The sequence below is a fragment of the Artemia sp. Qi Xiang Cuo genome, chromosome 1 (genome assembly GCF_049724085.1).
Source record: "Artemia sp. Qi Xiang Cuo chromosome 1, ASM4972408v1, whole genome shotgun sequence".
NCBI lineage: Eukaryota > Metazoa > Arthropoda > Branchiopoda > Anostraca > Artemiidae > Artemia > Artemia sp. Qi Xiang Cuo.
Genome location: NC_142794.1, coordinates 73388880 through 73416340, shown reverse-complemented (window position 1 = coordinate 73416340; position 27461 = coordinate 73388880). Strand labels below are relative to the sequence as shown.

General features: G+C 35.9%; 1 protein-coding gene across 2 annotated transcripts in view; it reads left to right on the top strand.

Moving 5' to 3' along the window:
- LOC148956700 (snake venom 5'-nucleotidase-like) overlaps nt 1-27461 on the top strand; it is a 117692-nt gene that overhangs the window by 27251 nt on the left and 62980 nt on the right. For both annotated transcript variants that reach the window (XM_089086812.1, XM_089086804.1), the window contains exons 4-6: nt 42-239; nt 2457-2620; nt 8504-8603. In XM_089086812.1, the coding sequence (XP_088942938.1) occupies nt 42-239; nt 2457-2620; nt 8504-8603 (462 nt within the window). The remainder of the gene's footprint in view (nt 1-41; nt 240-2456; nt 2621-8503; nt 8604-27461) is intronic.

Below are 27461 nucleotides of genomic sequence, written 5' to 3'. Positions count from 1 at the left end.
TAAGTGGGCGTTAAAGTTCTCAGATATGGTATTTCTTCTAGGAATTGGACCATCTGTAGAAGAGCCAGAAGGACCATATCCTTATGTTGTGACGCAAGAAAGTGGGAAAAAAGTTCCGGTTGTTCAAGCCTTTGCGTTTGGAAAGTACCTTGGGCGTCTAAACGTCGTTTTTAATGACGACGGAGAATTAAAAGATTTTAAAGGAAGTCCATTGCTTCTAACTCAAGAACTCCCTGAAGGTAGGTTTTACTGATATATATTTTTTATTGTAGGTAAATCAACCTTAAGATAGTAAATATGGCTCATATTTAGTGGAAAATTCAATAGCTTTAAAACCATGAAACAACTGTGAAGTTCAGAATACTTTTTGCCTCTTAAAAAAAAAGTTTACTGCTAGCTAGACTCTCTAATCAATGCTCAGAACTTCAGTCCACCCCTATAGGCATAAAGGGAGCTAAAAAAAAGCGTTTATGTTTTTAATCTATCTATAATAGAAACATGGAGCAGTAAAAAGAAAAATTTACTCAAATTTTTTTTTGTGTTCATTTTTCTTGATTTAATTTTGAAAATGTTTTCCCAAAAAACAAATATTTAAAGAAAATTATAAAGCAATATTAAAGCCTAAAGCGAGTAATAACAAAGTCACACAGTTATTTTAAACTGAAATTGGATAGAATTGGTAATAAGGGAAGAAATAAATAGAAAATAAAACAAGCGGAAACATAAAACGAACTGAATTCATCACAAATATGAATAACACTTCCGTCCGCTCAAATCACTTAAAGGCTGCACTTTCCTTAAAACGATATGACTTTTGGACAGTATGTTTATATTGTCCCAAGCATTAAGAAAAATCACTTATCAAGCTTATAAATTGAGAAAAAATATTTTTTAGAGGAGATTGATTCTGATTTTATTTTAAGATTTGGCTATATTTTGAAAGAAAACTTTTAATATAGCCCTTCTCAGGACTTAGGTTGGACTTGGTGGTTGTAAAGCTTTGATACTGATATAGCCTTCTTTGCACCATGTCAGAACTTTGGCTTTCTTTGCAATTAGCTTGAACTTGGATCATTTTTGCAACGACTCGGGCTTTATCTTGCGAAAACTTGGTTTATTTTTATACCACGTCAGGGTCTAGACAATTTTGCACCGAATAAATCTGTAGCTTTGATTTAGCTTATTTTTGCATCCGGTCAAAACCTAACTTGTGTTTTTGCTGAGTCAGGACTTTGGTGGTTTTTGCACCGATTCAAGTATTTGCTCCATTTTGAGACGGGTTAATACTTAGCTAGTTTTTCCAGTGTCAGAAATGGTCTTGTATTTCATCAAGTCTGGACTTAGCTCATTTTTTACATAGCCAAAATTCAGCACCTTTTCCCAAGAGTGATACAGCCTTTCTTGTGCCATGTCCGGACTTTGGCTTTCTTTCCAATTAGCAAGGACTTGGATCATTCTTGCACCGATTCGGGCTGTTCTTGCAAGAACTTAGTTTATTTTTATACCACGTCAGGATCTAGACAGCTTTGCACCGAGTAAGTCTGAAGCTTTGATTTAGCTTATTTTTGTACCCGGTCAATACCTAGCTTGTGTTTTTATTGAGTCACGACTTTGTTGGTTTTAGCAATGAGTCAAACCTTTGCTCCATTTTGAGATGGGTCAATGCTTAGCTAGTTTTTCAGAATTAGGAATTGACATATTTGGCATCAAGTCAGGACTTTGCTCATTTTTCACACAGCTAAAATTCAGCTCTTCTTCCCGACAGTCACCGCTCATCTCTTTTTGTGCTGAATCCCAACTTGACTTGTGTTTGCGCTGAATCAGAACTTTGCTCATTTTTGCCAGGTTTGTCTCGTTTTCACATTGAGTCTGGGCTTAGTTAGTCTTAGCTGGTCTGGACCTTCTGAACATAAATTTCACTCGTGTTTCTACCGAGTCATGACTGAGCTTGTTTTCATTTCGTGTTGGCTCAGCTCCATAGCTTGGGCTTTTTTTTCTCTTTTATTTTTAGACATGGACAATTTAGCTCAATTTTGTGCAGAGTCTAGATAAGGCATATTTTTGTGCTGGGTCAGGACGTTTTTGCAGCAAGTTGGTTTGCAGTTTACATTTAGCTTGGATCATTTTTGCCCTTCAATTGAAACCCTTCTATTAATCTGGCTTAAACTAGGTGTTAATTTTGAATTCTAACTTTTTACTATTTCACAGCCTTTAGGACAATCATCATTACTATTAGATAAATCATTGTAACATGTGTGTTTCTCCCATTTTGTTACGTTGGGACTCCTTTGATACGGAAGAATATAGTTTCGACATTACTTATTGAAACTTTCAAAACTAATTTACGTACTTAGATTTTTTTAGTTTAGAATTGAATCAACTGACGTTAAATTAAATGCTGAGCTATTTATTAATAAATCATAGGAAATTTAACTTTTCTTGTTTTATTAATATAGACCCAGAAATAAAAAAAGAACTGGAACCTTATTCAGAGAAAGTACAGGCAATCGGTGGTAAAGTTGTTGGCACTACCAGAGTATTTTTGGATGGAAGACGTCAGAACTGTCGTTCGCGAGAATGCTCACTTGGCAATCTGGCTACAGATGCTTTCGTTAACCAGGTGACTTTTTCTTCATTCTCTATTAATTTGGGAAGTTTTTTTATTTTTCTTTTTACATACTACAGACTCATTAGATCATGTCTATGCATGACTAAAATGAGTTAGGACTGATGAAGGCTCCGAACCAGAATTAGAATCTCCCCACTTTCAGCAATCACTGGCTCTTTAGCTAGGAGAATCTCAACGGCAGAGTTAACATACTATTCTTCTAAAGAACTATATCGTCTCATTCCCCCTAGAGAAAGGAGGTCATAGGATTTAGGCTTCTAGAGGAATTACTCAATATTTAACTATAGTAAATCAGATAATAATAAAATTTGATAAAACACTAACTGAAACCAGATTCCAGTTGGAATAAGATATAACAAGTTATGTGACTTGTCAAACTTGAATAAATTTTTGAAGTCGAATTAATTTTGAGGAGTTTAGCACTTGACTATCTCTGGTAAAAATCTAAGAATTTTTCTATGGTTTTTTTTCTTTTTTTTGAGGTTTTGCTGATGGAATTGTGTTAAAGAATGAAAGAAGTAACACACCAAAATAATATGAATTTCTGGGTTTACTTCACATCAGACAATAAACTGTATTTTTTCTTTTTACTTTCTTATGAGAAAAAGAGGCAAGAAATGTTCAATGACTAGATTTAATCAAGGTAAAATTTGTTTCATACAAATATTAAAGAAACCCTCCATTTGTAGTGCTGTTTAACCTTTGAACAAATCTACCGAACGACAACTGCAATAAGATGGCAAGAATTATCCTCTGTGAATAATTTGTCTATTTATACTGGATATTTTCAATAGCGGTGAACTCCTTAGAGTGCCTGTTCCTGGGGTATTGGAACAGTTGCATTTGTTTATACCTCTTAAATACAACCCTTTTTTAATTCGAAGAATTACCTAAGCTTGCACTGTAGATAAGGCGATTTTTTTGCCCTATATATAAAATAATATATATACTTATGTATTCTACTTACATAGCGTAATTATTCTATATGTAGAGTAAAACCCAGAATTATAACTTTTTATGACTTTTTAAATTTTTATTTCAGCCACCTCAAGTTATCATGCTGGTGAAATAAACCATAAAATCTGCCCTATGAATTTTGAAAATTGTTGGAATTTTTGAACAAATACTAGGCACTAATCAACCACAATATAGAAATGCTATCTAATGACTTTCAAGTTGACCCTTATTTAATTAGAATAATTGCGTCTTTCCTCTCTAACAGAACGAAAGTCGTGAAATACCTGAATGTATATTCTGATCCCCTCTCAATTTATAATGGTGTGCCCCAAGGAACCCTCTTAGGTCCAATTTTATTTCTTACAATGATAAACAACCTTGGTGTTTATTTCACGGATAGATGGAAATTCGTTGATGATCTAACTGTCTTAGAGACATGTTCCAAAAATTCCAAAAGCAACCCAATGTACATCTTGGAATCGATATCTGCCGAAGCTCTTACTGATGATATGAAAGTCAACGCTTTAAAGTCAACTTTTCTTACTATTAATTTCCTTAAAACTCCTCCTTCTTTCTCCTGTCCAATCCCTCCTGAAATGTCTGTTACCACTATGAAATTACTGGGCGTTACTATCTCAAGTGACTTAAAATGGGATTGTCATATTAATGACATCTTAAAACGTGCAAATGCCGTATTTTCCCTCCTTAAACTCCTTAAAAAATTTAAATGCACTAAATCGCACTGTTTAAGGATTTTCCTGTCATTTTTACGCCCAACCCTTGAGTACGCCTGTCCTGTTTGGCATCCTGGCATTTCCATTGAATTGTCGGACAGAATAGAGGCAGTACAAAAAAGTTGCCTAAGAATTATCTTCAATGAGGGTAAAGTACCTTATATTTCCCTTCTTAGGAAAGCTAATCTTGTCACCCTTAAGGAAAGGAGAGCAAAAATTACCTTGCGTTTTGCTAGCAATGCCCTTCATAACCCTCGAACAACTCCCCTTTTCCCAGGTCAATATTCACCCCTTCGACCCCGCCTCCCGCATTCTGTGTCAACAAAATCCCCCTTCTCGCCCCAATAAGAGTTTGCACTGAAAGATATAGAGGAACTTTTATCCCTTACATAGTTGACATTTTCAACCACTGAATCTCCGCTGCCTCCCCCCCCCCTCACTCACTCTTTACCTCATAGTTATTAATTTTAATGCCCATTTTGCAAATCTGGAGGTTTTATATTTATGTGTGTTAGTCATCAACTAACTTATGTTTTTGTTTTAATTTTACTTTATCCCCTTGTTAATTTTACGGGTTTTTTTTTTTGGGGGGGGGGCATTTTTGCTGAATTGACATTTGCCTTCTAATTTTATGAGTTTACTTTGTACTTTGTTTTTTTTAACGTTTTTACGTATTTGACATTGACCTTTTTATAATTTTCTGTTGTTGTTTGATTGTTTGTTTTGTATCTCTTTCTTCACTTTATTTGACGCTAAAGTGCGAATTCGGCCCTTTTGGGCTTGCGATAGCCGTTTTTCAGCAATAAATCTTATCTTATCTTACTAGTTAAATTTTAATATTTTTATTTTCTCTTTTAACTAGTATTACATTATTTCTTTAGTAGCCTTAAGTTGTCGTTTTGGAATCTTAAGCATAAACCTTCTTTTTGAAACAAACACTAGACCATATTTAATTTTTCTTTTTCTGTATTTAAATTTGTTTTCTATTCGTTTTTCATTAGACTTATGTAATAACAATGGAGATAAAAATTGACAGTATTAGTTCCAGACTTTTAAATTGACAATAAAATAGACATTTTTGAAGCAAGCGCCGGGCCAGATTTAGTTTTCAAAAGGAAAGCAGGTTTGTTTTCTTAAACAGTTCATGGGCTGGACCTTGGTGTTTTTCAGAGACTTCAGTTTTAATACTCTATTTGAAAGGCATAATTCTGACGTTTACTTGCATACATATTTATGGCTTTCCTCCTTCCTCGTCTAGTCACAAGTAGGACTGCTTTTTTAGTTATATATATAGGGCTAAGCTCTGGAATAAGCTTAGCCCAAGTATTAAGGTACTACCTATTGTTCAATTTAAATGTGAACTACGTATGGGGTTGCTTGGTAAGTATATATTCGAGACAGATTGAAATTGATTGGAATTAAAAGAGATAATAATGTATTGGCAAAAAAAATGTTTATTGATTTATTTGTAATCATTATTAAATCCATAAATATTTTTGCCTCATGATCATGATATTATTTAGTTTAATATATGTGAAATATTAGTGTAAGTATTTTTCGGTACATAGTTTCACCCTCCAACGCCTTATAGTGGATATTTTCTGTTCTTTTTCTTTTTTTTAGTTGCAAATCCTTGGAAGTGACTCTTTTGGTGTGCTACCGATTGATTTTATTCCTTCCTGTTTTTTTTTTCTTTTTAAATATTATTATTATGCTACACTCTAAGGAGGCCAAATATAACCTTTTGGAAAGTGCATGTCGCGTAACTAGTATGTGCAGATCATGAAAAAAGCATTTGAACTCTGTTTTCCAAGTACTATGCGTTTGGAATGTTTCTCCTTCTTTAGTCTACCCTAAACGGTAGGCTAGCTGTCTTTTTCACACTTTAAATTTAAGGAGGTCTAGGGGGTCGTTAAAGAAACAACATTCCGTTTACCAATTGAAACTTAACCTGCATTATGCAGACTACATTTTAACTTAAATAGTTCTTGAAAGAAAAGGATTCTGATTAATCATTATTTACAAGAAAGGTTCAGGTTTAATCTTCTAGAACTGCTAATTAGTAATATCAATCATCCAATTTTCTTCAAAACTTTCTCCTTTTTTAAACAAGTTTATAGACGCTACACTGTCAGTGGCACTATTAGTTTTTAGTCCTGATCTTCCCATGCTAACTCCCCAAACATTCAACCATTGGGGTTCCTTCTCAAAAATTTAAGGAGGAATATGGCAAAATGTATTTTTCAATATCCAGGCACAAATTTGTGATTTTTTTTCAACTTTTTCATGAAAATGTCAAAAGAGCATTTTCAATTAATAAATCCCCCAAAAGGGGTAGTTTTTGAAATGCAGGAAGTGTAAAAAATATTTGGGTGCACCTGCCACCTCCGCCAAAACCTGACACTACTGGAGTTAAATGTCAAAAGTTTCCAATTCACTTTGGCCTTAGTTATAAGAAAACCATTAGTAGAGTATATAAGATATTTCAATTTTGTCTTGCCTCTACCTTTAATCTGAACCGAAATTAAGCTTATTACTTTACTGAGTCAAAATTACTACAATATTTCTCATTGACTTAAGGTAGAATACCATATATCCCTATTTTTACCCAGATGCGCATTAAATACCAATATTAAAAATATCATACGTGTACCACGGATCTAGTGATCTTTTTTTTAATAGGTTAGCAATAGCAAATAGTAAGATGGATTTTTTCAAACATCTATTTCAGCAAAAAGTAAATAGTTTTCTCTAAGTAAATAGTAAATAGATTTTTTTTAATGTCACAGAGTCATGCCAACCAGCAGAATAATAGAATAATCAGTGCCCTTGATCCATTCATGAAGATTCGAACAATTTTCACAAAATAAAATAGAAAAAAGAAACTCACACATCTTCAGAAATATCTCCAGCACTCACCATCCTCTTCTTCCTTGCTAAAATCTTTCTCTAGTGCATCATTCTTACTTTAATGTACTTTCTCTGTATTTTTTGTTGTTTCATAACCAATCTATTCATTAATAAAACAAAAAACCCGTTTGACCAAAATTATTTGAAAATTATTTTTTTCTTAAATCCTGTAATTCAGAACAAAGCGCCATGAAGGGAAGCAGACTCTCGCTATTTTCTGCAAACATGGGGCATGACTGAAAAACATCAACCACCCTTATACTCCTCAAATATTTTTTTTTCCTTTCTGACAGTGCTAGAATATTATTCCTCCCTCAAATATACCCCATAACTTCATTACTATTTAAACCCGCTTTAAAATAAATATCATCAATAATAATCAATATCAGTAAATTTCACGAAAACCTAAGAGGTACTCTAAAAATATCCAAAAGTGATTTTTTTTTTCTTGGGTTTATTCTCAATTGATTAAATGTAGATGGAATTAATTCGTCAGCTATCATTTTGTAATTCCAAGCCGTTCTTGATTGATAATGTTTCTTCTTTTATTTTTAACATTAACGTTGACATTGGATTGGATTGTGCATTTTTATTGCTTCTTTTTTTTTTAAGTTCAGACAGTTGCAGCCTCAAACTCACTGAAAGCATCTTGGATGACGCCACAGGAAGATGCTATACGATTTCACACTTCTGAATGTATCTCTTAAATTTTTCAAAAATCAAGAACAACAAAGCTCTTAAGCTAGTCTTCCTCTCTGTGGACAATGCCGTATTGAAAATGACTAGATTTATCAATATAGTACGACAACACAAAAGCACAAGAGTGTTTATAGAATGATTTCAAATTAAAATGCACGTAATGTGACAAATATAATATTAGAAGTTTTGAAAAAACTGGAATTATTATTGTAAATTCTAAATATAATTTTATTCCCAAATAGTTAATATTAATTAATTCATTAGAATACATTCATATTGTGCATAGTACTTGAGACCATAGTACACATTAAAGAGCCGCTAATGACGTCATTTGAATTATTCTACCAGTTTTGTTTAAGGAACTATTGATAAAACTTAAGCCACATCCTGGTAAACTACTTGAGTCTGTATAATTTTAGACTATGTAGAGACTCAAAATGCGTCTTTAACCTATAAAGTATCTCCCACAACTTTTAAATTCAGTCTTTGTCAAATATTGAGAAAGATATTGTTGGACATTTTTAAGAGTATTTTTTTGTGATTTTCTGGTAGTTTATAGAATTTTTAATTTCAGTTTATCAAAGGTCAAATTATGGATGCCTGGTCTTATGTGTCGATAGCCCTTCTTAACGGAGGAGGTATTAGAGCTTCAATTGATGAAACCACAAGTGAGGGTGAGTGGAAATAGCAACCAGATTTTAGTTTGTTAAAGGGATGTTATTTCTGGTTCTTTTTGGTTAATATTTGGCTAATTCTGGTAGTTAAACCCGATTTTTTCGTTTAACTCACTATAAATGAATAAAAATTAGGCAGTAACATTTTAGGTAAGTAGTATTCGTTTTAAACACTGAAATTATTTGCTATATTTATTTGTTAGTTTTCATTTTTTGTGTTTTTCTTCAAGCAGATAAAGCTTCCTTCGAAATTGCTCTAGTTTTTGTTTTGTTTTAGTTGTTTTGTATCACAAAATTGCAGAAAACACCACTTTGCTGAAGCCAGTTCTAGTGCTAACTTTCGTAATAATATTTTACGAAAAAAGTATTTTTGTGGTCCTTGCCTTCTCCAAAAACTGGGTAATATACTTCAATCATTAATGATAATGATTCTGTTTCGATTTGTTTTTCGCTTTCCAGATACATATATATATATATATATATATATATATATATATATATATATATATATATATATATATATATATATATATATATATATATATATATATATATATATATATATATATATATATATATATATATATATATATATATATATATATATATATATATATATATATATATATATATATATATATATATATATATATATATATATATATATATATATATATATATATATATATATATATATATATATATATCTGGAAAGCGAAAAACAAATCGAAACAGAATCATTATCATTAATGATTGAAGTATGTTACGTAGTTTTTGGAGAAGGTAAGGACTACAAAAATAATTTTTTCGTAAAATATTAGTACGAAAGTTAGCACTAGAACTGGCTTCAGCAAGGTGGTGTTCTCTGCAATTTTGTGATACAAAACAACAATTTTGGTTCAGAGATGGCCAAAAATTTATCCAGTATAGATTATGAGGTAGCCAATTGATTTAAGATTTTCGAAATACTATATATTAAGCTTTCCAGTCTCATCAGCAGTAATACCACGTTGCAGTCTATTTATGCCTACAGATCCATGTGAAATAAATAGTTAAAAGAGTCATTTACTTAAAGCTTCATTCAACTAAGTTAATTAATTTCAAGTATAAAATTATGCACAACGATGAACTATTGCTCACCAGCCTCTGTGGATGTGGGTCAGTGGAACTTTATAAGATTTGGGGGATGTGCCTGAAAGGTCAAAAGGGTTTTTTGTGCCCAAGCCTTTTAACTATCTCTGGACCTTCGGACAAATATAAATACAATTCTTGGGGGGATAGAAATTAACATCTAATCTCCTTTTATTCCTGGGAATACTTTTGAACTAGGCCTGTACTGTACCATATGTGCTGCAGAGTAATAGGTTCCCTTACTTTCATTTTCATATTTGTTTACATTTTCAAAATCTTCTTGCCAACTGGGGGTGTTACTCCTTTGTCCTCTTGCGTTGGTCAAGGGAAGGAGGGTATCCAATGAGAAAACATTTGTTCAAAAAGATTTCCTTTAACGTTGCGCAAATGATGAAACTATGATTCATATATGATGTTTCGGAACCTCCCTCCCGGGAACGCCTAAAACATATCTGGAGGGTTGCACTTTTTCATGGATGATTATTATCATTCTTGAAACTTTATTTTACAATCTTAAATTTGAACGTAAATGATTAAAGCTTTGAATAATAGCCTCGCTCACATTTAGGGGAAGTCTATTCCTAATCGTTCTCATCAAGTAATACAAGCTTGAAAACTCTACAGTATGGTTCTCTGATGCGCTGAATCTGATGGTGGAATTTTCTTTAAGAATTCATGACTTTTTAGGGATATTTCTCCCCTTTTTCAAAAATCAAGGAAATTTGTTGAGGCTCGTTACTTTTGATCGGTAATATTAAACTTAGTGAACCTTATATATTTGTTATCAGCATAAAAAGCCCATTCCTTTGATATACGTATCTATTGCACTCAAGATTCTGTTTTTTAGAGTCTTGGCTACTTTGCCGAGTTGTTCCTTGCTTAAAGTGCGTTGCCACGAACTCTTTGTTTACACAGGAGAAAGCCTTCAGCTTTTTCTTAGCTGGAAATTAGTAAATAACAAACTATTGGGAATCAGGCAGTTGAGTTAGTCTCACAACTGCTGCAGGGTTTAAGATCCAATTGCTTATGGACAACGACCTGTGCAAAGGACTACCTCGGTCCTGTCGGGGTGGGTTGATTCGACTCTAGTGGACCACAAATCCACAGGCCTAGGATCGGTAGGGCCGGTGACCCTTCATCTGAAAATAATTACCACGAAAAAGAACAGACACTGCCTTGGATACTTTACTCACTTCTGATTATCGACACCTGCTTGCCCATTGACTGAGTTCTCACCAACGACTAAACCTAATTTACCAAGGTGGCCTTTGAATCGCAACCTGTAATGTTTTGACGCTAAACTTCCCTGGATCAAAAGTCCTGCTTGCTGGGGAGGTGAAAGCAATAAAATATTAATAGCAGGCATTATCGAGACACATCTCCTTGGCAACAACTTCAAATCTATTGGGGACGGATATTACTTGTTTGGGTCTGGAAACACCTCTGTCCACCGGAATGGTATGGGCCTTGTCATGACTGCGAACGTAAAGAAGTGCCTTATATCATCCCAGCAAATTTCTGACAGGATAATGATATCCCGGATTCAACACAAGCATAGGAAGTGGTGTATGATAGTATGTTAAGTCCCAACCGACGATGCTGGGGAGTCTACAAGGGACAAATTTTGCTCTCAGCAGTCAGCATTATTGTCACGAATATCACCCATGATATTATCACTCTTTTTGGCGACTTCAACGCCGCTGTCTCAGACACAGCTAGCATATGGAATGGTATGACAGGTGGAGTGACTCCAGACTATATCAATGAAAACAGAACCCATCTCTTGTAACTTTGCTCAGCAAATAACCTTGTTACCTTAAAGAAATTATTTCAAGGGAAGAGGATACACAAATAGACTTGGTAAAGCAAGGACAGGAAGAGCAAGAAGATGATATATTACGTCATAGTACGAGATGGATTACGTCAGAGATAGAGATCGTCTATCACCAGCTGCCAAACGTACAGGGGAGCTAAACTAGGCAATATCGTGCATCTCTTCGTCTACGTCTCAAGAAATTGCTAGGGTCAGTTGCTAGGGCTCCCCGCGTCCATGTCCACAATCTGACTGTGGTATCAGAGAAAAGTATTCTGTGGAAATATCAAATAAATTCCAACGTCTCGAGTTCCTACCTAATTCCGAGGGAGTATGGGAAAATCTGAAGAGCAATGTCCTGAAAGCTGCTGAGTCCTCCGTTGGTCAAAGGCAGTCGTGCAAAGCTCAACGGCTGCCAGGCAAAACCCTGAACTTTATAGAACAACCCTGGCAGGCTGGCCTTAGCGGTAATATGTCAGCCCACCGCAGGCTAAACGGTGTGAGAAATAAGCTCGTCCATCGCGACAAGAAACAGTTCTTCCAAGGCAAGACCAAGGAGCTAGAAAAATACCGCGGGCAAAGGTGACATTGGGCACTATATAGATATCTCCGTAAACTTACTTCTAAGGAACTTACCTCAGTTGGCCCTATAGTTGCTCCCTCTGGATCATCGTTACCAGATGAGTCAGTCCAGATGGAAGATGGAACTCTAGATGGGACTCTGAGATGGAAGGATCACTTTTCCCCCCTACTTAACTCCGACGTTGTCCCGTATCCTGACTCAGATCTCATAAGAGCTGCATCACTTGCACCTACGATTCCACTTGTTAGTAATGATGATGAGCCTTTTTATCTCTATGAAATAAATAGATCTATGAAGAGATTGAAAAATAACCGCACGCCTGGCTGCTGTGGAATAGCTGCTGAGCTTCTGAATCTGGGGGTCCTGCCTTGTTGATGTGGCTCCAAACAATATTCTGCACAGTGTGGCAGTTGGAGATCATTTCGAAGGATTAACTGGCTGGAATAATTCTGCCATTATGGAAATGGAAAGGATCTGGAGCCAATGTTCTAACTACAGAGGTATAATGTAACTCGCCATTCCTGCTAAATTGTTTGCAATGATTCCTCCTGACAGGTGCCCTAGTATACTTCGAAGAAACTGAAGAATCGCACAAGCAGGTTTCATGCCCGGTCGTTTCACTAGCGAAAGATATTCACTTTGCGGCATAGGTTTTGTTGAACTCAAAACTGCTTTTGTCTCTGTAGATAGGAAGTCGCTGTGGCTCATACTAAGAACAAAAGGTTTTCCCCAGAAGTACTGCTCTCTCTCTTTAAGAAACGGCGTGAACAACGGTCAAGCTGTATACAAGTTAACGAAAAACGTAGCCAGCCTTTCTACATTCGTACTGGAGTTCGTCAGGGATGTGCTGCGGCTCCTGAACTATTTAATTGTGTCACTGCTACATGATTGTGAAGACGACTACCGGACTAAACTTTGGCTTAAAGTTTGGTGACAGACTTTTAAGCGATGTTAACTCCGATGATGATTTGGCACTCGTGACAAATGCCCTCGAAGAACTTCAAGTAGCGTTTACAGTTATGAGAGAGGAAGCTAGCAAGGTTGGACTCAACATTAGCTGGAGCAAAACAAAAACTATGTTTATCGATCCGCAGCTGTCTCAAAAATCCCCTCTTACAGTCGAAGTATACCAAGATCAAGTAGCAGTCGTGAAGGATTTCCCGTATCTTGGCCTCTTTGTCAAGTGATGTATCAGTCCAGACTTCGAGGTCTGATGGATCAGAGGGACTTTTTGGTACGACTTTATCAGCAACACCATCCTCCTGTCCCGTACGGTTCAGGTTGCATTCTCCCTGCAAGTTGCGCAACCTACACTGAGGTGGTGCGGCAACCTTCTCTGAATACCAGAAAAAACCCCTTGTCGCATCGTACATTATCTTAACCCTGTGTTCACTGGATGGAAATGACCAGGTGGTCACCCAAGAGTCATTTTCTAAGTAAGGTAAGCATAACACCTGAAGATCAAGACATCTCAAGAACCCATGGCAGGTCAAGAACCCCTGGCAGCTCAAGATCGGGTTTACTGGAGAAGGATAGCGTCTGCTCTCTTCACGCTGGCACCAAGTCAGTAGGAAAATTAAGTCAAGTAAGTCAGTTGAGTTATTCAAGTAGGACATCATACCCCAGAGAAGCAACTTTTCAGAAGATACCTATTTTACATTATCTTGTCAAAGATCCAAATATTGCATCAGTTTGTGCATGAAGGTGCAGTTTGTGCCAAAAATTGCATTTTATTTTAATTTTATGTTTTAGTTCTTCATTAATGTCATTATATTTTATTATCACTAGATAAAGAAATTAGCTTCCAAATGAACCCTTAAGCACCTTTTTATGAAGTTTCAGCGCTCTATTAGCGACAAAAAAAATAAAAAGAAAAAGGGAGACACGTCACTTATTCCCAAGCAAAAATTTTTTTCTTTGTTGCTAAAGGTGGGAACTGTAATTCTCCTAATTGAAGTTTCGGCTGCGGTGACTCCAACAAAGCGGTTTTTCTTGTGACCCGATACCATTTTTGAGAAGATTCAGGTTATTTTTCAAAATATTCATAAATTTGTTTTCACAATAAACTTTTATTATTAAGATTAATCAAAATAATAGTTGCCGTTCCTGGATTACCTTCACATGTTGATTCTTCCTTACTTGACATTTTTCGTTTTTTGTTATTTTTTTTTCAAAATGCTAATTGAAATTTTTGTTAACTATTGATCGGGTTTGTTCTTTCTTAGGTTGCGGCGGAAGCCGCAACCATGATAAGCTTGGTGTGTCTCCTTGCATTTTGGATCTCTTGTCGGTAATGAGCTAGGAAAGAGCCGGTGTAACTTCTAGCTTGGTCCAGAGCCTTTTGCTGTCGAGCAACATCAATTATTGATTTTTACAAATGTGTTACGGGAAATAATCAGTAACACAAAGCCAAAGACATACTCAATTTTACACTGATCGGAAACTAAAAATAGTTTCATGAAACAAAGGATATCGTAAATTTTAAACTTATTTCTGTTCCTTCAAAGGCAAACCCCTCGTAATACTTAAGTGTCTTACCAAAACTTGAGTTGGGTTACAAGCTCAGACCCAACTTCTGATCCTCTGTTTATGAGCGCTGACCTGATACTACCGATCCTTCTGGTTACTACTGACTGATGCATTCCTTGTCTTTTAAGCATTGTACCATACGTGCGTTATGTGCCATATGTGCCCCCTTGTCACTATATGTGCACACCACTACAAAGCTCAAAGTAATCAGTTGCATATACTACGTTTTTTTCAGGGAAAGGGGGAGGGATAATATAAATATAAGGGATAATATAAAGGAGACTACTCAAACCTATTTATTAGTCTTTTTGAATTTTATGATCATGCTTAGCACAAAAAAGTCTTAAAGCGGACGAAATGTTATCGGAATTAGTTCTATTAATTTTGCAATCATCCCAAATATGGTACAAAATCTGTTCCTGACATCAATGACTGATTTGAAAAATGTAAAACTAAAAATAAATAGTTGGTCTAGAGGGAATATGGTTCCCAATAATTTTCTAAACTGTATTTATATTCTGTTTTTCTAGTTCTGCAACAGTGGTGTTTCCACTTTTACAGCCCGTTTATGAGGATTTTGGGGAAATGCCGTGTCCTGCTTAAGCTACTGAGCCTAGCTTAACCTGCATAACATTCATCAAAAAGCATGCCACCAAGGACTTGCAGACTTGACAATCTTCTATGGCTTTCACCCTGTTATGCGTGACCTCCTTGTCAAAATCAGGTTTGATACTCTGGGTGGGAGCGGGAAGACTAGAACAAGAGTTCAAGAAAGTTGCTAAGAAATTATGAAGAATGAGTAAATTACTCGTAAATGACTGTCATATAGCGCAAGAACACGTTAATTCGCAATATAGTAACATTAATAACACACCAAATTTAATAAGGGTTTCTAAAATTGCGGCAAATTACGCAGAATAGGCACTTTCCCCATATAGAATTTTATTGTTTCATTCTCCCTCAAGTGTGCGTACATATCTGTTGCAGAGGTATAAAACAAAAATCTCAGCAACAGCCAACGATCCATAGTTCTTTTACTTGATGATAATCCATTTCTTGATTTGATGTCTATGTTCTCTCATATGTGTATTTCGTTTTTCTTCAACTACACTGTAATTCTTCTCCAGCCCTGAAGACTAGCCGATCTCCAGTCCCTGATCATTCTACGTTTCATTTTTGTGATTCCGCCAACGTTTGGATTCCATTCATACCAACATTTCAGTTTGTATTCCAACCAAAATTCAAGTTGGTTTTCGATCTCCAGACTGTCATTCATTCCGCAATTGAAAACTCTTCCTGAGTCAATTATATAGTGTCACTTCCTCGGTACCTTCTGAAAATTATTTTTTTCTAGATAACTATTTTTTTTTAATATCCCAATGCGATGGGTGTCTCTGGGCCAAGCTTGAAATCTATGTTTGTATTATCCATCGCGCATGGCATTTTCTTATGGATGTGTTTTTGTTTTCTTCTTTAATTTCTACATGTATTTACACCCATTAAGCCTTACGAAAGTGTATGAGGATACGTTTGTTTTAATAATTTGTATTTTTTTTTTCTTGGATAGAGTTCATCTTTTATGATTCACCTCGGTATGTAGTAAAAAAAATGAGTTAATAAACAGCAATGGCCATTTTTTTTATAGTGCTGCGCCAAACCTACTGAAAACATTTGAAAACCCGACAAAGAGACGTTTCATGCCAGCATGCGACGATTTTTGAAAAAAAAACACCAAACAACCAAATGTAAAACTCACAGGCATAAGTGGGACCTATAATTTTAAAAATAACACCTACTGAAAATCTAGACTTTACAATCTGGGTTGCAGCGGTAGCTAGAAACCTAGTAAGAGACGATCACGTCCCATACTAGCAAATATAATAGCCTGTAGCTTCAAAAAATAGGGTCAGAAACCCCTATGTAGGAAACTTACAGCACCTGGGCTTGAATAACCAGGAAATGATAAGAAAGACTTAGCTTTTGGTTAGGATTAATTTAAAAAACGTTTTCCACAAAACAAGTTTTTCAAAGAAAAGTAAAGAAATCCATTAAACAAAAAAAGAGCAAAAATAAAATCAAATAATCTACCAAGCGTGAAACTACCATAAATCAGCATCGATAAATAAATGGAACCCAAAACGAACAGAAATTACAATAATTAACCGAGTCAAACTCAAAACGAGCGAAAATTAACATAAGTTGGGCGCAAAACCCCTATGCCTTCCCAAAGCCAGAACAAAATTTGCACTTTACTGAAAAAATATAAATGTTTTTACTTTTATAACTTTAATAAATCAAAGAATATTACCATTTTGATTACTAAATATCAGTATATGTATATTAAACTGACAATGCATATTCATTTATATTTTTTCAGTAAAGCGCAAATTTTGTTCTGTCCATGGGAAGGCATAGGGGTTTTGCGCCCAACTTATGTTAATTTCTGCTTGTTTTGAGTTTGACAAGGGTTGTAAGTTATGTTGGTAAGTTAGTAACGGTTGTAAATTAGTTTGGCAAGGGTTGTAAGTTAAGCCCTGGGGGCATATAAAGTTTATATTGAAAGCTTTGTGGTAAACACTTCAAAAAGGCCCATTCGATTGGAAATTCAAATGGCTAGTGCCTTTTCAAATATTTGAAAATAATTAGACAGCGACTAACATCCCTCCCACGCCCACCATATTCCCAAACACATCAAATTAAAATTTTGAGATATCAATTTTGTTCAGTGTAGTTGAAAGTTCTGGAAATTAGATCTTTTAGGATGATAGCCCCCTCAGAGCCCTCAGTGCAAGGGTTGTAAGTTATGCCCCGGGGCATATAAAGTTTTTATTGAAAGCGTTGTCTCAGAAACTTCAAAAGGGCTCATTCAAATGAGAATTGAAAGGGCTAGTGTCTTTTTTAATAGTTGAAAGTGATTAGATAGCAACTAACATCCCTCTCGCGCCCGCCATTTTCCAAAATACATCCAATCAAAGTTTTGAGACATCCAATTTGTTCAACGTAGTTGAACGTTCTGGAAATTAGGTCTTTTAGGATGATAACCCCCTCAGAGCCCTCAGTGCAAGGGTTGTAAGTTATGCCCTAGGGGCATATAAGGTTTATATAGAAAGTTGTTGTATAAATCATAGGTAAAGCACGCCTAAGTAAAGAACGGGGACACTCGAGAACGAGACAAGAAACGGGGACTAAATAAAAAGGAGGACACTCTCCCACAACCCTCAGGGCAAGGGTTTTAAGTTATGTCCTGGGGGCATATAAGAACGATTTTGGCACAATGTATTATTTATTATTTTTTTTCTTTAGAGCAGGGCACTTCGCATCGAAGAAGTTGTAGTAGAAACTCTGAAAAGCGCTCATTCAATTGGAAATTGGAGTGGCGTGTGCCCTTTTTAATAATCCAAAGTGATTGGAAGGCAACTAACACCCCTTCTACGTACACCATTTCCCGAAACACATCCAATCAAAATTTTCGAGATAGCCATTTTTTTCAGCGTAGTTGATTTCCAGATAGAAATTATGTTTTTGAGGATAGTTCCCCACAGCCTCTAGGGCAAGGGTTGTAAGTTATGCCCTGGGGGTATATAAGGTTTTTTATAGAAGCTGTTGTCGTAGAAACTTTAAAAAAAGCTCGTTCGATTGGAAATTCAAAGGGCTAGTGCCCTTTTTAATAGTCGAAAGTGGTTAGATGGCCCATAACCCGCCTCAGCGGTCGCTAGCATCCTAGTAAGAGATGATCACGTCCCATACTAGCAAATATAATAGCCCGTAACTCCAAAAAATAGGGTCAGAAACCCCTATGCATGAAACTTACAGCGCCTTGGCTTGAATAACCAGGAAATGATAAGAAAGACTTAGCTTTTGGTTCGGATTAATTTAAAAAACTTTTTTCCACAAAACAAGTTTTTCAAAGAAAATTAAAGAACTCCATTAAACAAAAAATTATCAAAAATAAGATAAAATAATCTACCAAGCGTGAAACTACCATAAATCAGAATCGATAAATAAATGAAACCCAAAACGAACAGAAATTACAATAATTAACCGAGTCAAACTCAAAACGAGCAGAAATTAACATCAGTTGGGTTCAAAACCCCTATGCCTTCCCAAAGCCAGAACAAAATTTGCACTTTACTGAAAAAATATAAATGTTTTTACTTTTATAACTTTAATAAATCAAACAATATTAACATTTTGATTACTAAATATCAGTATATGTATTTTAAACTGACAATGCACATTCATTTGTATGAATGTGCATCCCAAAATTTTTATGCATCTACAAAATGGCTAAAAATTTTTATTGGATGTGTTTCGAGAAATGGTGGGTGTGGAAGGGATGTTAGTCGCCTTCCAATCACTTTGGACTATTAAAAAGGGCACAAGTCACTCCAATTACCAATTAAATGAGCACTTTTCGAAGTTTCTACGACAACTTCTTAGATGCCCCCAGGGCATAACTTAAAACCCTTGCCCTGAGGGTTGTGGGGGAGTTTCCTTCTCCTTACTTAGTCCTCGTTTCTTGTCTCGTTCTCGATGTGCCCGTTCTTTACTTAGGCAGCGCGATCGTGGTGTCTATGATTTATACAACAACTTTCTATATAAACCTTATATGCCCCCAGGCCATAACTTAAACCTTTGCATTGAGGGCTCTGAGGTGGTTATCAGCCTAAGAGACCTAATTTCCAGAATTTTCAACTACGCTGAACAAATTAGATATCTCAAAATTTTGCTTGCATGTGTTTTGGAAAATGGTTGGCGTGAGAGGGGCGTTAGTCGCTATCCAATCACTTTCAACTATTAAAAAAGGCACTAGCCCTTTCAATTTCCAATTGAATGAGCCCTTTTGAAGTTTCTACGACAACGCTTTCAATAAAAACTTTATATGCCCCCAGGGCATAACTTACAACCCTTGCCAAACTAATTTACAACCCTTACTAACTTACCAACATAACTTACAACCCTTGTCAAACTTACAACCCTTGCACTGAGGGCTCTGTTTGGGGTCATCATCCTAAAAGACCTAATTTCCAGAACTTTCAACTACAATGAACAAAATGGATATCTCAAAATTTTAATTCGATGTGTTTGGGAAAATGGTTGGCGTGAGAGGGGCGTTAGTCGCTGTCCAATCACTTTCAACTATTAAAAAAGGCACTAGCCCTTTCAATTTCTAATTGAATGAGCGCTTTTGAAGTTTCTACGACAACGCTTTCAATAAAAACTTTATATGCCCCAAGGGCATAACTTACAACCGTTGCTCTGAGGGCTATGGGGGGAGGAATTTTCATCCTTAAAGACCTAATTTCCAAAAATTTCAACTACGCTGACTAAAATGGCTATCTAAAAATTTTGATTGGTGTGTTTGGGGGAAAGGTGAGGGTGAGAGGGGGATTAGTTGCCCTCAAATCACTTTCGACTATTAAAAAGGATACTAGCCCTTTGAATTTCCAATCGAATGAGCCCTTTTTCAGGTTTCTACGACAAAGATTTCAATAAAAACCTTATATGCCCCCAGGGCATGACTTTTAATCCTTTCCATGGAATATTTCAATAAAAACCCTTTATGCCCCCAGGGAATGACTTTTAATCCTTGCCCTGAGGGTTGGGGAGGAGCTTCCTCCTCAAAAATATATTTTCTATCCTGAAATCAACTACGCTGAACAAATTGGATATCTCGAAATTTCAATTGGATGTTTTGGGGGAATGATGGGCATAAGGGGGGGGCTAGTTGCCCTCCAATCACTTTGGACTATTAAAAAGGGCACTAGCCCTTTGAATTCCCAATCGAATGAGCACTTTTGAAGTTTCTATGACAACGCCTTCTATAAAAACCTTATATTCCCCAGGGCATAACTTAAAACCCTTGCCCTGCGGGTTGGGGGGGAGGGCTTTGGGGGGAGGGGTTGTCATCCTTAAAGACCTAATTTCCAAAACTTGCAACTACGCTGACTAAAATGGCTATCTAAAAGTTTTGATTGTTGTGTTTGGGGGAAAGGTGAGGGTGAGAGGGGGATTAGTTGCCCTCAAATCACTTTCGACTATTAAAAAGGATACTAGCCCATTGAATTTCAAATCGAATGAGCCCTTTTTCAAGTTTCTACGACAAAGATTTCAATAAAAACCTTATATACCCCCAGGGCATGACTTTTAATCCTTCCCCTGGAAGATTTCAATAAAAACTTCATATGCCCCCAGGGCATGACTTTTAATCCTTGCCCTGATGGTTGGGGGGAGTTTCCTCCTCAAAAATCTATTTTCTATCTTGAAATCAACTACGTTGAACAAAATGGCTATCTCAAAATTTTGATTGGATGTGTTTGGGGGAATGACGGGTGTAAATAGTGACGAAGACCACATGCCTTTCCATCATAAACAAATAAGTAGAACAACAGGGAAATTTTTTTACAAGACAGTGGAACGCAACTTTAAATGAATCTTTCGACCCTATATCCAAGGGCCGTCCTCAGCAAAACAGACGAAGAGAATAAAAACACTATAAAAGAAACTTACATTAAAATTCAATCATTAAAACTGTTTAAAAATTTTTTTTAAAACAGCCCTAATATCATTACTTCAAGGAAGTTCAACCAGAATTACAATTACACTCTCTCTCACGGCCACCATTTCCCAAAACACATCCAATTAAAATTTTGAGATAGCAATTTTGTTCAACGTTGAAAGTTCTGGATATGAGGTCTTTGAGGATTATACCCCCACAGCCCTCAGGGCAATGGTTATAAGTTATGCCCTGGGGGCACATAAAGTTTTTATTCAAAGCATTGTCCTAGAAACTTCAAAAGGGCTCATTTAATTAGAAATTGAAAGGGATAGTGCCTTTTTTAATAGTTGAAAGTGAATGGACGGTAACTAACGCCCTCTCACGCCAACCATTTTCCCAAACACATCCAATCAAAATTTTTAGATATCCATTTTGTTCATTGTAGTTGAAAGTTCTGGAAATTAGGTCTTTTAGGATGATGACCCCCACAGAGCCCTCCGTTCAAGGAATGTAAGTTATGCCCTGGGGTATATAAATTTTTTATTCATAGCGCTGTCGTTGAAAGTTACAAAGAGGTCATTTAATTGGAAATTGAAAGGTATATTGCCTTTTTTAATAATTGAAAGTAATTGGATAGCGACTAACACCCCTCTCACGCCCACCATTTTCCAAAACACATCCAATCAAAATTTTGAGATATCTATTTTGTTCAACGTAGTTGAAAATTCTGGAAATTAGTTCTTTTAGGCTGATAACCACCTCAGAGCCCTCAGTGCAAAGGTTTAAGTTATGCCCTGGGGGCATATAAGGTTTATATAGAAAGTTGTTGTATAAATCATAGACACCACGATCGCGCTGCCTAAGTAAAGAACGGGCACATCGAGAACGAGACAAGAAACGAGGACTAAGTAAGGAGGAGGAAACTCCCCCACAACCCTCAGGGCAAGGGTTTTAAGTTATGCCCTGGGGGCATCGAAGAAGTTGTCGTAGAAACTTCGAAAAGCGCTCATTTAATTGGAAATTGGAGTGACTTGTGCCCTTTTTAATAGTCCAAAGTGATTGGAAGGCGACTAACATCCCTTCCACACCCACCATTTCCCGAAACACATCCAATAAAAAGTTTTAGCCATTTTGTAGATGCATAAAAATTTTGGGATGCACATTCATACAAATGAATGTGCATTGTCAGTTTAATATACATATACTGATATTTAATAATCAAAATGTTAATATTGTTTGATTTATTAAAGTTATAAAAGTAAAAACATTTATATTTTTTCAGTATTGTGCAAATTTTGTTCTGTCCTTGGGAAGGCATAGGGGTTTTGAACCCAAATTATGTTAATTTCTGCTCGTTTTGAGTTTGACTCGGTTAATTATTGTAATTTCTGTTCGTTTTGGGTTTCATTTATTTATCGATTCTGATTTATGGTAGTTTCACGCTTGGTAGATTATTTTATCTTATTTTTGATAATTTTTTGTTTAATGGAGTTCTTTAATTTTCTTTGAAAAACTTGTTTTGTGGAAAAAGTTTTTTAAATTAATCCGAACCAAAAGCTAAGTCTTTCTTATCATTTCCTGGTTATTCAAGCCAAGGCGCTGTAAGTTTCATGCATAGGGGTTTCTGACCCTATTTTTTGGAGTTACGGGCTATTATATTTGCTAGTATGGGACGTGATCGTCTCTTACTAGGATGCTAGCTACCGCTGAGGCGGGTTAGGGGCCCTCTAACCACTTTTGACTATTAAAAAGGGCACTAACCCTTTGAATTTCCAATCGAACGAGCCTTTTTTAAAGTTTCTACGACAACGCCTTCTATAAAAAACCTTATATACCCCCAGGGCATAACTTACAACCCTTGCCCTAAGGGCTGTGGGGAACTATCCTCAAAAACATAATTTCTATCTGGAAATCAACTACGCTAAACAAAATGGCTATCTCAAAATTTTGATTGGGTGTGTTTTGGGAAATGGTGGGCGTGGAAGGGGTGTTAGTCACCTTCCAATCCCTTTGGAATATTAAAAAGGGCACACGCCACTCAAATTTCCATTTGAATGAGCGCTTTTCAGAGTTTCTACTACAACTTCTTCGATGCGAAGTGCCCTGCTGTAAAGGAAAAAAATTAATAAATAATACATTGTGCCAAAAACATTCTTATATACCCCCGGGGCATAACTTAAAACTCCTACCCTGAGGGTAGTTGGAGAGTGTCCTCCTCTATACTTAGACTTCGGTTCTTGTCCTGTCCTCTACTGTCCCCGTTTTTTACTTAAGCAGCGCAATTGTGCTGTCTATGATTTATACAGCAACTTTCTATATAAACCTTATATGCGCCTATGGCATAACTTACAACCCTTGCACTGAGGGCTCTGAGGGGGTTATCATCCTAAAAGACCTAATTTCCAGAACGTTCAACTACGTTGAACAAATTGGATGTCTCAAAACTTTGATTGGATGTATTTTGGAAAATGGCGGGCGTGAGAGGGGTGTTTTTTGCTATCCAATCACTTTCAACTATTAAAAAAGACACTAGCCCTTTCAATTCACATTTGAATGAGCCCTTTTGAAGTTTCTGAGACAACGCTTTCAATAAAAACTTTATATGCCCTAGGGCACAACTTACAATCCTTGCACTGACGGCTCTGCGGAGGTTATCATCCTAAAAGACCTAATTTCCAGAACTTTCAACTAAGTTGAACAAAACTAGTATCTCAAAATTTTAATTTAATGTGTTTGGGAAAATTTTGGCGTGAGAGGGGCGTTAGTCGCTATCCAATCACTTTCAACTATTAAAAAAGGCACTAGCCCTTTGAATTTCTAATTGAATGAGCCCTTTTGAAGTTTCTACGACAACGCTTTCAATAAAAACTTTATATGCCCCCAGGGCATAACTTACAACCCTTGCCAAACTAATTTACAACCCTTACTAGCTTACCAACATAACTTACAACCCTTGTCAAACTCAAAACGAGCAGAAATTAACACAATTTGGGCGCAAAACCCCTATGCCTTCCCAAGGCCAGAACAAAATTTGCGCTTTACTGAAAAAATATAAATGAATGTGCATTGTCAGTTTAATATACATATACTGATATTTAATAATCAAAATGGTGATATTATTTGATTTATTAAAGTTATAAAAGTAAAAACATTTATATTTTTTAGTAAAGTGCAGATTTTGTTCTGGCTTTGGGAAGTCATAGGGGTTATGCGCCCAACTATTGCTACTTTCCGCTCGTTTTGAGTTTGACTCGGTTAATTATTGTAATTTCTGTTTGTTTTGGGTTCCATTTATTTATCGATGCTGATTTATGGTAGTTTCACGCTTGGTAGATTATTTGATCTTATTTTTGCTCTTTTTTTGTTTAATGGAATTCTTTACTTTTCTTTGAAAAACTTGTTTTGTGGAAACCGTTTTTTAAATTAATCCTAACCAAAAGCTAAGTCTTTAAATAGCTCTTATGAAAGTACTTAAAAAATCTTCGGCTTAAAGAGCGAGGTATTGACTAGGGGGCGAACCCAGTCATATTCGTAATAATTTTTGTTTGTCTTAAGTTTTGATGTTGCTACTTACTTTTAGTTGAAAAACTTGTTTTTTTTTGTTTAATTTCTGATTGTTTTTTTTTAAATAATGCTGGGAAATCCGCCATCCACTACTTAGCAATTGCTGTAAAGTGTATTTTATGGTATTTGGGTGATGTAATCGTAGATGCCTTTATTCTCCCTTTCTAGGGGAGATAAACTATGGCCCTAAGGTAATTAAACTTTGGTAGCGTGCCTTAGGCTATGACCGGACTAATGAGGCGTACCAGCTGGGTATGTTCGAGGGGCTAAAGGTAGATCGTAGAGAGGTTGTCTAAAATACAATACTTTTATTCAAGTTACATATATTAATTCCAGATATAGATATTTTACTGGGACTGGCTGTCCCAAATAGACCACAAGTCTCAGAAACTACAATAATATATAATAAGATACAGATAATTACAATGATCCGACATGATTCCAAGGTATTTCAAAAAACAACGGACCAGAGGTCAGTCCGGCATAAAATTAGTAACAGTCTAAATCTCCCCTTCCCATAAAATGTATCTTTTATACATTTTTATCAACCACACCTTCCTTTAACCAACCGACGCAATAGCTAAGAAGTGGTAATTTCTCAATTTCCCGTTAAGCAGAAACTTGGCTGGATATATTCCTTATCTTAATACAAAGTGGTATTTCTAAACTTCGTATTTGCGTCTTAATATATTTTTACTAAATTAATAATTATCTAAATTAGAAAGCTTTACTACACAATGTCCCTTCTCCCATGAAATGTTCCTCCATGGAAAGATCCTCCCACATAACCCCCGACCCAACCCCGCCCCCCCCATTACCAGAAAAAAATCCCCCCTGAAATGTCTGTATACTTCCCAATAACCAATACTATATGTAAACATTGGGTATAGTTCATAGCTTTCAGCCCTCCCCCCAGAGACTTTGCGGGATTAAGTCGTCCTAAAAGACATAGTTATTATATTTTCGACCATGCTGAAAAAATTGGCTATCTCAAAATTTTAATCGGGTGACTGTGGGAACAAGATGAGCATGGGAGGGGGCCTAGTTGCCCCCCATTTTTTTGTTCAGTTAAAAAGGGCACTATAACTTTTAATTTCTGTTGGAATGAGCCCTCCCCCGATATTCTAGTACCACTGGGTCGATACGATCACCCCTGTGAAAAAAAATAAACACGCATCCGTGATCTTTCTTCTGGCAAAAAATACAAAATTCCACATTTTGAAGATAGGAGCATGAAACCTCTACATTATGGTTCTCTGATACGCTAAATCTGATGGTGTGATTTTCATTAAGGTTCTATAACTCTTAGGGGGTGTTTCTCCCTTATTTTCGAAATTCAGGCAAATTTTCTCAAGTGCGTAACTTTTGGTAGGTAGGACTACACTTGATGAAACTTATATATTAAAATCAGCATTGAAATCTGATTCTCTTGAAGTATATATTGGTATCAAAATTCCGTTTTCAGAGTTTCGGTTACCATTGAGCCGGGTCGCTCCTTACTTACAGTTTGAAAGTTTGAAAACTGTTTGAAAAGCTTTAGCGAAGGTCTTATCCCTGTATGGTATACCAGACAAATACATTAAAGATAATAGGGCTATGTACGAGAATGTAAAAAAAACTGTGAACTGGTAAATTTTTGTTCATAAGATAGGATTTTATCCAGGAGCAAGGGTGAGCGTGGAAGGGAATCGGTTAAATAGAATCTCACGAAACATTTATGGATGCCCTATGCACCACAAATAGCCCAGAGGTATGTCTCCTTTTTTCTTTTTTTTCCAAGGGCTGACTTTAAATAACCTACTGTTCTAGAGTATCGCAAAAGGGCTTCTAAAGCTTTGTTTGAACCAGGTCTCATGCTGGGAATTGAATCTGAGGAAAGCAGAACTTTAAAGCCGAACGCCTTGTGTGTTTTAGTCCAAAGGGCAATAAGGTCGATGCTATCCCTGTAGTAATTCATACATTTTTCTTTGCAGTTTTTGCCCCACAAAATGTGATACAGGGTTTTATAAACAAATGTATCATCACCACTGCCTGGTCCATCAATGAAAAAATATTTTTTCCCAAAATTTTTATGATCATTTACAACCATTTTCAGTTATAACTGATAAAGACCGTTGAAGATTGTTGTTTAAGAAGAAATTTTAAGCCAATTTCTCATTTATGGGCTATAGTTACCCAACAAAAGTGGACAGCAATAAACAAATGTCATGCTCATTATGTGATGTCTAAATTGTACGTTGATAGCGCATTATTATTACATTAATAGTGCTGTTAAACAACAAAATATCCCACATAAAACCCATAAATTAAATTTCTTCCAAAGCCAAAGTTGATTTAATCCATTGTAAACGAAATTCTATAAAAAAAAAAATATATATATAATGGTGCAAAAAAATCAAAGCACTCTAATAATAATTCTGCCATAGAGAAATAATTGACAAAAATGAGATTAACTTTAATTTTACATGTGCATGCAATTCTTGACACTTTTGCATTTCAATGTAGTCTTACTTGCACTGATCACTTTGTGATATTAGGAAGCTCAACCGACAGGAATACTTATCAAACAGCGGTCACTGATGATTGTTATCTCAGTTGCCACAGCGAACAACCTTCCTTTAACTTCATCCTCAAAAATACATGCAATCTCTCTTAATGCTCTTTAGGCTGGTCTACATGGAAAAAAGATAGTAGCATCGCTGTATTTCGTTGGGTCGGGGGGGGGGGAAGGGTTTTAGA